The following is a 14,354-nucleotide window of genomic DNA, read 5'->3' on the forward strand; positions in this document are numbered from 1 at the left end:
CTTTCATTATGTGGTTCGCAATATATGCAATAGAGTATTGTTGAGTGTGCTTCTCTCTCTCTAGTCGTGGAGTTCTTGGTGTGGTATAACCCACCATAGTTTATGCGTAATCTATGTTGCACAACACCATGATCAATCCCATATTAGGATTTTCAACATGGTATCAGAGCTAGGGTGGGCTCTTGATCATGGTGCTAATTATGTACATTAGATTGTGTGGTTTTTTGATTATGCATACTTTATGTTAAGGCCATTTTTTTATTAAGATTTTTTTTTTTGCACACATTATCATTATGAATGCTTTATGAGAGAGATTATGTTCTTGGCGAACTGTTTGGGTCATTTGAGAGAGTATGAAGCTGCCAATGAAAGTTGCAAGGAGAGATTTGCAACATGGAGTGATACCACGGAGGTTGGAGCAGAAATTTCAGCGAGGATGGAGTCTTGCTGCATCATTAATGGAGCTGCCAAGAGAAGTTATCATAGAAGGTAACTTACAAAATTTGCCTCAATGTTTTTGGTGTTTGAGCATGGACTTGCTCAAGTTGGAACGGTTGCTCTGTGATGGGATCATGAATCCCATGGTTCTTTGCATAGGGCAAAGAGGTTGAAGGTGCAAGCTTGTCCAGTTGAGTGCTAGTGATTGTGGGCTGATTTGCAGTCCATGATGGAGCGTGATAGTTTGCTCATGGTAGATGAGCAAAATGGTGTGGAAGCCATGAAAGGCTTATACAATAATTTTGGCACCTTTGGTTTCTCAAAAGAAACCTATGAAGAGCACCCTTGCAGATTTGGCATGCAAAGAGGAGGAGCATGCAAGTTGTGAGCTCAATGGGGAGCTTATTGTAGCCACATGGATGGCTGTGTAAACCTCAAGGAAGAGGTTTGTTCATGTAAAAAGTTGAGGTAAGTTGGCAACAATGAAGAAGAGCAGAAGAGCACAGGTATGAATACATGCAGTTTTACAGCTTGTTGATGTTAATCATAGATAGAGAAGTCAATGATTAGCACTAAGGAGGCTGCAAGGGGTGATGTGGCACACAATTTTAAACAAGGTTGTAGATATGGTAACTCCAAAGGAGAACACAGAATTGTCGCATGACTAGTCATCAACAATAAGGCAACATCATTGAAGTAGCCGAGGTGGCACGACCACCACACACAGTCCAACACTTTTGAAGCTGCACGAGTCATCATAGCCATGGCTACTGTGGAAGCTTTGACAACGTCTAGTGCAAGGATCGTAGCAGTAGGGGACAACTTCCATGTGCAACTGAGCAGGAGGCCTTGGCCGTTAGTTGGAGACGCTCGCTTGCTTCAACACCATCATCTACAAGGCGGAGAGAATAGAGGCAAACCACAAACTGGGTACCAATGCTTGAGAAACAGACGGGCTACGTCCTCGGCTGTGGCCATATACTTGCATGGGATGAGCATGCAGAATTTACTAAAACGATCCACAATGGTGAAACACTGAGTGTTCCGGGATCCGGTGGATGCTGGTAGAGGCCCTACAAAGTCCATAGATATGTCGATGAAAGGTTCGTCGGGGATAGACAAAGGTTGAACTAAAACAGCCTTCTTTGTATGTAGAATCTTTACTTTTTGACAAATCTTGCAAGCTTGAACATGTGAATATACATCACACATCATCTTTGGCCAATAAAAGGACCATTCTAATTTCTTGAGGGTACTGTTGATACCCCTATGTCCTCCAACTAAGGAGTCATGGGCATCATGGAGAAGAGCGGAACGCTTTTCCTGAATGACACAAAGGTGGTGTTTGAAGAACAACCAACCGTTTTGGATTGAATAATGGCCAGGCTCAGAATTGAGGGCCAAACTATACTGAGAACCAAACTCAAGGGAGTCGACATATTGGTCTTTCATGCTATCTAAGTCCTTCCCCATGATTTCGAGAATGGTAGATTCTTGGACTGCTTGGATGCTGGCCTTTCGACTAAGAGCATCTGCTACTGGGTTATGCTTACCAGGGATGTATTCAATCATTCCTCCAAACTGTTGAAAGAGTTGACTCCACCTGGCCTGTCGATCACTCCACTAGGCACTTGGCATAGTTTGAAGCCACTTAAGTGCTTGGTGGTCTGTTTTTACTGTGAAGACCTGTCCATAAAGAAAAGGCTTCCAATGTTTGAGCACTGTGATCACACCTAAAAGCTCTTTGTCATATACCGAATAATTATTTTCGGTGACATCCAACTTTCTACTGTAGTATGCCATGGGTCTATTATCTTGCTGGAGAATTGCTCCTATGGTTACATTGCTTGCATCGGTAATGACCTTGAAAGGTTTATCCCAATGCTAACTTTAATACAGGCGCTTCTGAGGCGGCTTTCTGGAGTGCACGGAATGCATCAAGTGCCTTACCTATAACTGAGACTTTTTGCTTGCGAGTCTTCACCCCCTTGAGCAAGTCTATAAGAGGCGCTGCAAGGTTGGAAAACTGGTGGACATGGGTGCTATAGGCCTGACAAAGACCTACGAATGAGCGGATTTCTTGGGCGGTCTTAGGAATGTCCCAATCTAAGATTTCCTGAACCTTTGATGGATCCAGTCTAATCCCATCGGAACCGATGATACAGCCCAAATACTGAACTTCCTTAACACCAAAGACAGACTTTTTGGCGTTTATGTAGAGCTGATTATCTCACAAAAGTTGCAAGACTTTCTCCACGTCTTTCTCATGGTGCTCCGCAGTGGCTGAGAAGACTAGTATGTCATCAAGGAATATGAAAACATGTCTTAGGAATGTCCCAATCTAAGATTTCCTGAACCTTTGATGGATCCAGTCTAATCCCATCGGAACCGATGATACAGCCCAAATACTGAACTTCCTTAACACCAAAGACAGACTTTTTGGCGTTTATGTAGAGCTGATTATCTCACAAAAGTTGCAAGACTTTCTCCACATCTTTCTCATGCTGCTCCGCAGTGGCTGAGAAGACTAGTATGTCATCAAGGAATATGAAAACACACTTCCCAATGTTGCGAAAATCCTAGACATCATCTTATTGAAGGTTGCGGGTGCATTTGTAAGCCCAAAGGGCATGACTACGAACTGGTAGTGACCACGCTCTGTCCGAAAACTGTTTTTGGAATGTCAGCTTCAAAAATGCGGACCTGATGGTAACCACTCTTGAGGTCGATCTTAGTGAAAAATTTAGCACCGTCTAAACGCTCCAAAATGTACTCTATCCTTGGCATAGGAAACTTATTCTTGATGGTGAGTTTGTTTAATGCCTTGTAATCTACACAGGCATGCAGACTTGTCCTTCTTTTGGACAAATAGGATAGGTGCAGCAAATGGTGAGGAAGAAGGCCGAATGAATCCAGCTCGGAGGAGCTCAGATAACTGTTTTTCTAACTCGCCCTCTAAAGTCTTGGAAAGACGATAGGAAAACCTGCTAGGAGGATCCGATCCAGGGACCGAATCAATGTGATGGTCCTCGGGGCGAGAGGGTGGGAGACTGGGCGGGAGATCGTCCCTGAGCATAATGTCCTAATGTCTGGACATGAGGTCTGCTAACTGAGGGATTGAAGATGAAATGGATGCTACCAATGAGGTAGAGGCTGTTTGAGCACGAACATAAAGTAGTGCTCCTTCTACTCCCTTGCGGATAGCTCGTTTGGCCTAGAGATGCGAAATCAATGGGATGCCAAGAATGCTTCTATCCCCACGAAGCATGATAGGCTTAGGAAAACCTTTACAGATAGTAAAAGTGTCCTGCCCCCAATCGGGAATAGGCTCATACTGACGGAACCACTGAATTCCTAAGATCATGTCACACCCCAACAGAGGCGAGATGATGAAATCTCGTTGAAATGAGGCCTTTTGGACTTCGAAGGCAAATTGCGTGCCTTCTGGGAAATGTGGGTGCGAAGACCAGGTGTAAACCCGTCCACATCCAGATGATATGGGACTAATGTGCAGTTCAATTTATTAGCCAACTAGGGAGAGATGGCATCTTGAGAACTACCCATATCGAAAAGGACTACAAACTGTCGGCCCTTGGCAGAACCATAAGCTCGGATGAGGCTCTTTTGTGCACCATCGCTCTCACCCTCCTGCTTAGCATCAAATACCACTGATGGCATAGGATGCACAGACGGTAAAAGTTGAACCGCATTTGTGGTAGTAGACGAGGCTGGAGGAGCTAGGGAGGCTGTGGCAACTGTGGCAGAAGGAGCTTTGGCAGCTTGTTCCGCTTGCCGTTTGTGGCAATCCTTCTTACCATGCCCTATGATGTGACAGAAAAAACATCTATTTTCTGACTGATACTTCTTTTGCTTCTATGGAGGAAGATAACCTCCAGTAATGCTTGCTTTAGCCTTTTCATCGGGGGTTTTCTTGGGCTTAGATTCTGTCTTTCTTACCCCCTAAACTGGAGCTATTACTGCCGTCCTTCTTAGCATCTTTAGGAGATGCGTTACCTTTCCCTAGCTGTGCAGTGGATTGCTGTTGTTGGGGTTTGGTACTGGACTGAGATGACTGCTTGGGCTTGCCTCCGTTCATCTTCATTTCTTCATTTTTGAGCGAGAGTCAAAGCCCAATCATATGTACTGGGTTTAAAGTTACGAACAGTGAACCGAATGTTAGGATCCAATCCACGAATGAATTGCTCCATCTTGGCCTGCGCAGATAGTCCAACTGCTGTGCTAAAGTAATAACCTTTCCGGAAAACTGAAGCACTAGGGATCTGTTCTGTCTAAGTCCAATAGAACTCATCTGCCAGACCGGTCATGTACTGAGGAATCTGGTCTTCAGGTCATGGACAAAGGTATCCTAGCTGAAAGCTGTGACACCTGTGGTCTGGTCTATATAGAGATTAGACCAATGCTGCCACCAAGTGACTGCCTCACCAGTGAGATGGGGAGCCGCTACGTGGACTCTATCCTGAGGATCTGTGATCCTAGCTAATGGAAAATGAGCAGTAAATTGATGAATAAATTGATTGTCTGCTAAATGATCACACTTACCATCATACTTACTGAAATTAGGTTGACTTTGAATGACGGTAGTTGATGTTGCGGACTGTTGGCTGGTGGCACCTGAGGCGGGGGATGCTGAAGAGAGGTGCTGGTATCTAAGATGGATGGTCTCCTTTTCCCTTTGGTGCTCGAGTAACATACGTTCTCGATCGAGATCTCGTTGGTGCTCCCGAGCGGCGAGTTCAGCTTGACGCCGGTCTTCATCGATCTTGCGTTGGGCTTCCTCATAGTCCCGTCTTTTTGCTTTTTCTTGTTGCTTTCTAGCTTTTGCTTCTGCTTTTTCTTGTCTCCTTCAGGCCCTGTCTTCTCTCCTTTGTTGTTTCATCTGAAAGAAGAGGGAGATGTAGTTGGGTGCTGCTGGAGGCGGACAAGGACGTGCTGCTGCTGCCTCCAAGAGTTGGAGACACTCCATGAGCAGCTGGTTTTGAGCTCTAAGAAGAGCTATGGTGTCCGCGGTAGACGGAAGAGCAAGGTCTCCTTCGGGGGAGACGTCTTCCGGCTGATGAGTACTCTCTTCTGTAGACATGATGCTCAAGTCGGTGGTCGTGCCGGAACGCAATCTGACCATCCAAGGATGCCCTCACGCTAGGATATGGTGTGTGTGGACAAGCTTAATCTTATACCAATGTAACATGCAGTGGAAGTCTTCGTATTGGAGGATCCTGTCACACAAATGCTCACACCGTCTTCTGTATCCTGAGTTTCGCGAGTTTAGCAATCCACTTTAATACTTCAAACTTTAGAGAGATATGAGACAGAGAGAGATATATATGTACACCAGATTGGGTCCCAAATTACCCACTGAAGGGCCCCCTATCCCGCTACCGGAATAGTATTTGCTTTATTACTTTAGAGAGAATGACTGTGGACTATGACTGTGGATTGTAGATAAGCCAAACACAAGATCTCGGAGGATCGGAAGCCTGGCTGATCTGAACACAGCTGTAGAAACACCACAATGAATTGATCTCGAGCCTTTGCACTCTTCCCAAGGGTATGAGGAAGGGCTGCACACCTGAGGCTGAGAAGGGACTGTAGTGGACTGTTCTAAGCTATGAATGAATGCTGAAAATGCTTATGAATGCTGTGTTACCTTCACCAGATGGTTGGGGCAGATGTGGATGATGAATGGAAGGCTGAGAACTGATGTAGACTGAAACGCAGGACTGTAGGGGGTATTGTGCACAGGCCGGTTGCTGTATACACAGAAAACGCAGGAGACTTTGCTGGAAACTGGCCCGGGAATGACTGTACTGCTGCGTTTATGGACTATAGACTGCTGTAGGACGCTGATGCCCAGGGGTGCTGAAGAGGCAAAACGCAAGCCTGATGTGAAGGGGGGACTACTGAGTGCAAGCAGGTATGGTCCTAGGGCTGAGAAGAAGGCGCCTGGATTCTGAATGGAATACTAAGCACAAGGCTTGCCTATTTATACTAGTTGAGAGTTGGTTAAAGTTGGCTGAGTGGACATAAAGTTATTAAACTTTATGTCATAAAAATGGCATTAAATGCTAATAAAATACTATAAAATATTGAAAAAATACCAAATAAATCCTAGTTAATTTCCTAAGGCTTCTGTGATGTTCTAAGTGATGCACAGGCATATGAATGCATGTTATGCAAAATGCAAAGTGCTTTCTGATGCAAACACTAAGGCTTCTACCGACTCTACATGCATGAATGATTCTTTCCAAGTGGGTTAAGGACTTGACTGACTGACTGACCCGCTAAGGCTGAGGAATGACCTACGTAGCTCGTGCCTGACTAATCTTGGACTGAGGATATACAATGGGGTCACGACATACGACAAATATCATCCTATTGGGTTCTAATAATGTACAGATGTTGCATTGCTGATGATGAGCCATCTTGTCACCATGCACTAAGTGCAGAGTGCATGTGACATAAGCCCCCATTCATACACAACTTTTGAATTGATATGATATTGAGATGATTTTTAAGGGCGAATATCGGCTTTACGATAGCTGTGGATTTGACCACATTGGACGGGTTCCCTGCCCTTGCGTTGGCATAAAATGGTTGTATTTGGTCATATACAATGGCTTATCGAGATGGCAAGGATCAGATGCTCTCACACACTGGAACTCTAAAGGGGGAGCGAGCACAGTGGACCTACTTGATGGGACCTCCTTCATTGATACCTGATTTGCGGGGTTTCATGATTTCCAGTAGGCCCATTGGCATAGCAGCCGATTATGCATACCTGAGTTTCACACTAGTAGGTAGATCCCCGAGAGATGGGCCAGCCACTGAGCTACCTAGGTACCTGAGATATCAGTTTACATGTGAGACAGTTGGGGTTTATTGAGATGCAGTATCTGATGGCTTGTTCGCTTTAGACCTGCATAGTGAGTCCTGGCTGTCCCCACCGAGCCACGAGCTGAGCTAACTAGGTTGACGTACCGACCAATCTCCTCCTCGTGACATCCCATACCGCCACGAAGCTACCCTCGCGGGCCTCGAGATTGTTGCCGGCCTCGGCTGCGTAAAGCAGGTGCACGTCTGCACTAGATCCAGGCTCCAAGACCATAGAGCTCTCACAAATCTCGCGAGACTCTATATGACTAATGACTAACCTTGGCCACCCTTTTATAGGCTCTTGGCCGGTCATCGGGCGTCCACACTTGGGCGCCCGCCTGTCCATACTTGGGTGCCCGCCCGTTAGTCTATCCCTAACTCAGCTCGCCAATCTACCTGCCTAGCTCCAAGCTTCCCCAAACCTCGAAGCTAGTCTTGCGTGCATGTAGCACACGGTAGATACACACTATGCACATGACATACTTCCCTTCCTCTAAGAGCTCACTCCTGAGCTCACTAAAAAGCCAAGGTAATTTCTCTGAAGAGTAGTCAATGTCTCCCATGTCCTCAACACGATCCTTCCACTTGATCTTGTATTCCGTGATAAGCGCCATCTTCTTTCCCGTCTAAACCCGCGCCCAAGACTCTTTGAGTGGAGGACAGTTCCGATAGTTATGCCTCACACAGAGTTTGATATGAGGATTGTCTCATGGAACATTCCGGGTTTATGGGGCCTTAGTGCTTTCATAGACGAGGCGTCCTTAGAGGAGAGCTTCAGCGAGCTATGGTGGGGGGACCTATCGACGTTCTTTTCCTCCAAGAGCATCACCTTAGTGAGGGGCTCACCCGCCGCTACGGGAAGATTTTACCAGGCAAGAGTCGTACTTTTTGGTCCCCATCCTTTGGCCCTTTAGGGACACAGTGAGGAGTGTGTCTCTATCAGTGAGCAGCTTCTGCCATCTATGACAAGATCAGGAGTCATAGTTCCAAGACGGGCTCAGTGGGTTACCATTCTGATGGGTGAGGATAGCGTTGGCTTCCTCAACATTTATGCCCCGAATGCTGCCGCATGTAGAGCTATCTTTTGGAGCACTGTTCTACAAGCCCTTCCCTAGGCTGATTTTTGGTGCATGGGCGGTGACTTCAATATGATAGAGGCAGTAGAGGACATACTTGGAGGTGGCGTGGCCACAAACTTAGTAGCGGAGTACTCTGCCTGGGAGGAGATGATATTGATTCTTAGGGGACAGGACCCTTGGCATTTCCTAGAGTTTGGGCGTAGCCGTGGGAGTCTTAGTTTCTCTCGATCGGATAGGCGGAGCACTGGCCGCAACCTATCTCGGCTGGATAGGTTTTACATCGATGAGTGGGCTTGCAGCCGTGGAGGCATGGTTGGTATTCTGGCAGGCACTACTTTCTCATATCATGCGCTAGTTATTTTGTCCCTAGAGGACCCATGGGGGCATGATAGGCATCCGAGCTTGAGGATTCCAAACAGCCTCATTCAGGACCCTGAGGTCTGTAGTCGGATCGAGCAGATATGGGCAGGACTGGACTTTTCCTCAGGCTCTGTAGCGTGCACTTTGGATGATGGCTTGGAGGAGATCAATGTTTTCTTATAGGATGCAGCGCAGAGTAGATTGGAGGGATTTCGGGAACAGGAGAGGAGCCTGAGGAGGGGCCTAGCCTCTTTATAGCGTCTTCAGGAGAGTTCCCCAAATAGCCCGTGGATTGAGAGTCAGATTGTTGATGCTTGCAGAGAGATTCGATCCATTGAGGAGAGGAGGGTGGAGTACAGATATCATGCCAGGGCTTCATTGTGGACTCAGGCCGGTAACAGAGTTATTGGAGATTTCTTGGAGATAGCTGCCCGCAGAGGGAGGAGACGATATTCGTAGGTTTCGCGGCTAGGATGAAGCTATTGTTTTTGACCCCCCACATGTGAGAGCCATCGGGAAGTGGCAACCGAGGCATTGACATCTCTCTCAAGCAACAACTCGCTCTGCTTCTTCTGAGTATTCGGAAGAAGCTTTTATAATGGAGCTCGGTGAGGCTATCCTTAGTAGGTAGAGTGGTAGTGGCAAACCAAGTACTGGTTGCCACCATGTGGTACATCACTTCATGTTGGGCCTTTTCTCGGGCATGTATTGGCCAGGTACAACGTTTGATTCGGAACTTCTTGTGGGTCGGGAGTGATGGGCGGCCAGCCAGGGCCAAGGTGGCATGGAGAGTGATCATTCAGCCACGTAGCAGAGGGGGCCTTGGCCTCATCGATCCTGCTATACAGAGCCGTGCCTTGTTGGGCAAGTTGATTGTCAAAGGACTCCTACCCGGTGGTGGTGAGCCCTGGAAGGACTTCCTCTTGGCCCGGATTTCAGCCCCCACTCCGAGCCTTGGGGGCCCATGGCCGCAGAGTACTAGATGGATTTTCACCGAGATGTGAGCCCGTGGTTTTAGCCTAGCCTTTGAGGACAGATTCATAGCTAGTCTACTTCGTGCTTGGGATCATCTCAGGCTAGCCCTCAGACAGTGTGTTCCAGTTGCCTCAGAGGAGCAACTTCGCCAGCCCTTGGTTTGAAACCCCTTGGCCACATGCTAGGGGCCCGACCCCATATATCCTGGGGCGCCTTGAGCATGGGACCTGCCAGGTCTCTCAGAGATTGGATTGCACACAGGTAGTTACCTCAGGAGGAGCAGGAGAGAGGCCTGACAGGGATCCAGGGTAGACAGGCTCAGCATCGACATAGACTCGCCTATTCCTCTGGAGTGGTTGACTCCTATTCCAGACCCGACCCCCCCGGTGTGGTTAGGTGTGTTTACCAGACACGATAGTCTTGTGGCAGTCCATGGAGTAGATGAGGATAGTGGTCTGCTCACTCTCTCTATCAGATCCCATGGCAGACTAGAGAGATGAGAGCACCCCTTGGAGGATCTCACAGGCTGCACCTTGCAAAGGGTGAGGGTGATTGGTTTTCGGGCACGGGAATGGCACATAGATCCAGCACCGGCCAAGGTGGCCAGGGAGAGACTATGGCGGCTATGGATTTGGGAGTGCCGACCTCTCACGCGGCTGTAGTGGAACCCGGGAGAGTGGACTTGGCATGATCCCGCAGATGGGGAGGAGACTCTGGATGCCCCCTTCTTTGCATATACAGCGCAGCTTGGCCGGAAGATCCAGATGCCTGAGATAGATGGCACTATGGCAGCAGTAGCATAGTAGTAGTCTCAGGGCCTATCACAGCGCTTCCTTTCAAATTTCTAGAAGAGGCTTTGGGACAGCTTCCGATCGAGGAACATCACTCTCTTTCTTTGGCTGATGGCACACAAGAGTTTGGAGGTCGGTACTTGGCTGGCAATTAGAGGTCCGTCAGCAGCTTACCCGAGGTGCAACCACCCCCAAGAGTCTCAACGTCATTGCCTTTGGGATTGCCCGAAGGCTCAACAAATTTGGCTGCGGATTCTCTGCATCTTCGCTAAGGGCGTCAACCGGGATCATCACTTGGGGCATTGTCACTTGGGCCACCGAGGCTAGAGTGGTCAGGACTTATGAGGAGGATGGGGGAGGATAGCCCTTCAGGTCTCCCACCATCGTATTGGAGCAGTACCAGTCACAGCCCCACCGAGAGGTAACTGGCGACCAAGCTCCTACCCGAGATAGGAGATTTGCAGCAGCATAGCAGCTTGGCACATTTGGCGTGCTAGATGCAGCGAGGCCATGGAGGGTACCCACACTCCGCCAGCTGATACCATCAGGAGCATCTGGCTCGATATCACTCACCCCCTCCGCGGTCAATGGAGGAAGCTACAGGGAGGTTCTGACCGCATGCGGAAGCGGCGGGAAGCCTTCTTGGGACTTAAGAGACCTGGGCATTACAGACCACCTGTGTGGTTGTTCCCCCCTCCTCCCCCTGTATGAGATAGCCTTCTCCTCACAGAGCAGCCAGCTGGAGGAGAAGCATCTCTCCCCCTTTGATCACTTGTTTCCTGCCCTTATATGAGGCGAGTTTGTATCTAGCCCGTCGTGGTTGTACTTAGCCCCTTGTGGTTGATTTTTCTTTAACTAATTGAAGGATCTTTTTCCCCGGAAAATAAAAATAAAAAGATCTCATTTGGGATTATCACAAAGGTGGCAGCTGCGAGCCTTAAATTGCTGGCTGTGAATATAAGCTTTCTTTACTGCTTATCTAAATGGAGTTTCTGTTAGGAGATTATTGGGTATTAATTTAGATGTCTTTTTGGATAGTGCTTGGCACTTGCTGTTCTGACTAAGGTGAGACCTCACTTACTCATTTTTTTGTTTCTGAATAGGTGGAACACGTATACCGAGAGCAAAACATCATGGCAGCATATGAGATTATTGAACTCTTTTGTGAACTGATCGTTGTTCGTCTTCCAATCATTGATTCACAAAGGTTTGGTTTTGTGCTAAGGGCTTTGTTCAGGCCGGCCTTTGTTTCTGTCAAGAGCTCAGCTTTAAGGCAACCTGTCTTACAGAAAATCCATGATTTTTGTATTGTTCTTACAGACAATGCCCGATTGATCTGCGAGAAGCGGTGGCCAGTCTCATTTTTGCTGCCCCGAGATGTGCTGATCTCCCAGAGCTCCAACAAATCCGTAATCTTTTTGGTGCGAAGTATGGGAAAGAGTTCATAGCTGCAGCAGCTGAGCTGCGGCCGGATTGTGGTGTCAACAGACTGGTAATCTCAAACCTGTTATGCCCATAACCTAGTGACTGCCTAAAGAATTTTTCCATGCAGTCCTCATAAGGGTTTCTGTTGTATCAGCCTTCGGGGGTATTTGTATACAAAGATTTGCTCGATTTTTGAGAGTTTCAATGATGCCGTTTATGGTCAGGTCATTGAAAAGCTGTCCATAAGGCCGCCCCCTGGAGAGGTGAAGTTGAAATTGATGAAAGATATAGCCGCTGAACAAAGCATTGACTGGGACCCGACAACTTCTGAGTCTGAGCTTCTTAAACCTCCTGAAGATCTACTTGTAAGTGTTCTCTTCTATTTTGCAGTCTATCTGTTCTTCTTTGTCCCACCCCTCCAAGCACCAGCTCAGGCTGATGGGATCCCGCTCACAGGGGATTCCACACTTTTATGTACAGGTATCACGAGCCTTTCTGTTGTGTTTCAGGAGGGTCCAACTCGGTTTTTGGGCGCAAGTCAGATGTCGTTGCAGACACCTTCTGAAGAGCCAAATACAAAAGAACCGATCACTCAACAAAATCAGGGTAGTGTGGTGGCAGAATCTAAGACAACCACATTTGAAACTTCTGAGATTTCATTGGCAAGTAGTTTCAATGTTTTTTATGAAGTCGCTGCTGGTGTGTCTCAAAACATCTCAACTGTATATTGAAGTGTAGCATTGACTGTGCAGGAAGAGAAGCAATTCATACCCTTTGTTTTGCCCGTTGTCGGAGATACCATATCTCCTCTATACAGTCAATCAACTCCAAAAGCGGTCATATCACAATCACAACGAGGCAGCCGTGATCAATCGTCACACATTTCACCACCCACTTTTGATCACAAGCATGATGGAAATGATGATGCTCAACCTGTGGTAGATAGGAAGGGGAGTTTCAAAGATGTGGCTGCTGCTGCTTACGCAGCTGCCGAATCTGCCGAACGTGCAGCTGCTGCAGCCCGAGCTGCAGCTGCTCTTGCGAGTAAAAAATTTGACAGGATCACAGAAGGATTCAGCTCAGACAGTGATGGTGATGATGATGGTGACAAAGCATCACAACTTCAGGCAGGGCCTACAGACAAGTATTTCAAGTCACGGATGGATTCATTTGATGATAATCTAACCAATGACAAGGCTCTATTTGATGAGCCTGTGGAGGGGGAAGGATCTCACAGTGCCCATGGAATCTCAACCAGGAAGCAAGTCTCCTGGAAGGAATATTCTAGTGGTGAATACTCAACAAATGGAAAGTATGATGATGATCGTGTTGATCAGCAACAGTTAGATAGCAGGAAGTACTCTCCAAATAACTGGCAGTTTCAGCATGATGATTTAAAGTCCTATTCTGTCAGTACTAGGAGCTCTGAATCTACTGGAGCTGCCCCTCACTTTGACACATATCAAAATGGCATCTCTGTTACCAAACCTGAAGATGCAGCACATGAACAGCCCATACTTGTGAAAACCGCATCGAGTGTTCGTCATGTCCATCCTAAACTCCCTGACTATGATGATTTGGCTGCTAAGTTTCAGGCATTGAGATCTAAACAAAAATAGGCTCAAAAGTGCTGCTGATTGTGGTGGGTGGGATGGTGACAAATGTGGAACTGATGATCGCCTGATTTTTTTCATGTATAGTCTTAAGTCTTATTGCTGGTTTTTCATGTTGTAACGTAATCTCCTCTACATATGGCAATTTCAGAAGGCTGGCATGTGAGCTGCTTCTGATCCTCATGTAAGCTAATGCATATCTTCAAGCATTGAGGAATTTCAATAAGGGCACCATGTACTCGTAGTCATAAGGTACCTGCATGCAATTGCAGGGGTGTATGTAATCAAGTTAAATATATCTCAGTTTAATAACATGGATGTTTTCAAGCTCAGCACTGTAATTGTTACCCTTTTGTGTGCCCCTCATTTCTCTGTCTTTTTTTTTTGTGAACCTCTTTTGTGTGTGTGTGTGTGTGTGTGTGTGTGTGTGCGTACGCGCGTGCACACACACACATGCCTGCCTGCCCATTTCTTTTTAAAGAACACTTTTCTGAATACCTTCCTTCCTGCTTCAGCTTTGAACTGCTCCACCTCATCCACGATTTGAGGTGGGGTGCTATAGTTCCGCGTGCGCGCGCACACATGCCTGCCTGCCCATTTCTTTTTAAAGAACACTTTTCTGAATACCTTCCTTTCTGCTTCAGCTTTGAACTGCTCCACCTCATCCACGATTTGAGGTGGGGAGCGATAGTTCCAATCCTCATGTAAACACAAGGAAGAAGAGAATTTGAAGAACTGTTCTTGAAGTCTCCCTCTGATGCACATGCAATGAATAGTTGAAG

General features: G+C 47.1%; 1 protein-coding gene across 3 annotated transcripts in view; it reads left to right on the forward strand.

The window, feature by feature from the left end:
* LOC147611874 (uncharacterized) overlaps positions 1-13,904 on the forward strand; it is a 59,861-nt gene extending 45,957 nt beyond the window's left edge. For all 3 annotated transcript variants that reach the window (XM_086783752.1, XM_086783754.1, XM_086783753.1), the window contains 5 exons: positions 11,638-11,741; positions 11,855-12,026; positions 12,184-12,324; positions 12,469-12,625; positions 12,716-13,904. In XM_086783752.1, coding sequence (XP_086639878.1) covers positions 11,638-11,741; positions 11,855-12,026; positions 12,184-12,324; positions 12,469-12,625; positions 12,716-13,578 — 1,437 coding nt within the window. In that variant the 3' untranslated portion in view covers positions 13,579-13,904. The remainder of the gene's footprint in view (positions 1-11,637; positions 11,742-11,854; positions 12,027-12,183; positions 12,325-12,468; positions 12,626-12,715) is intronic.
* Positions 13,905-14,354: the final 450 nt, after the last annotated feature.

The sequence above is a fragment of the Cibotium barometz genome, chromosome 46 (genome assembly GCF_041138505.1).
Source record: "Cibotium barometz isolate CiBa-2024 chromosome 46, ASM4113850v1, whole genome shotgun sequence".
Classification (NCBI taxonomy): Eukaryota; Viridiplantae; Streptophyta; class Polypodiopsida; order Cyatheales; family Cibotiaceae; genus Cibotium; species Cibotium barometz.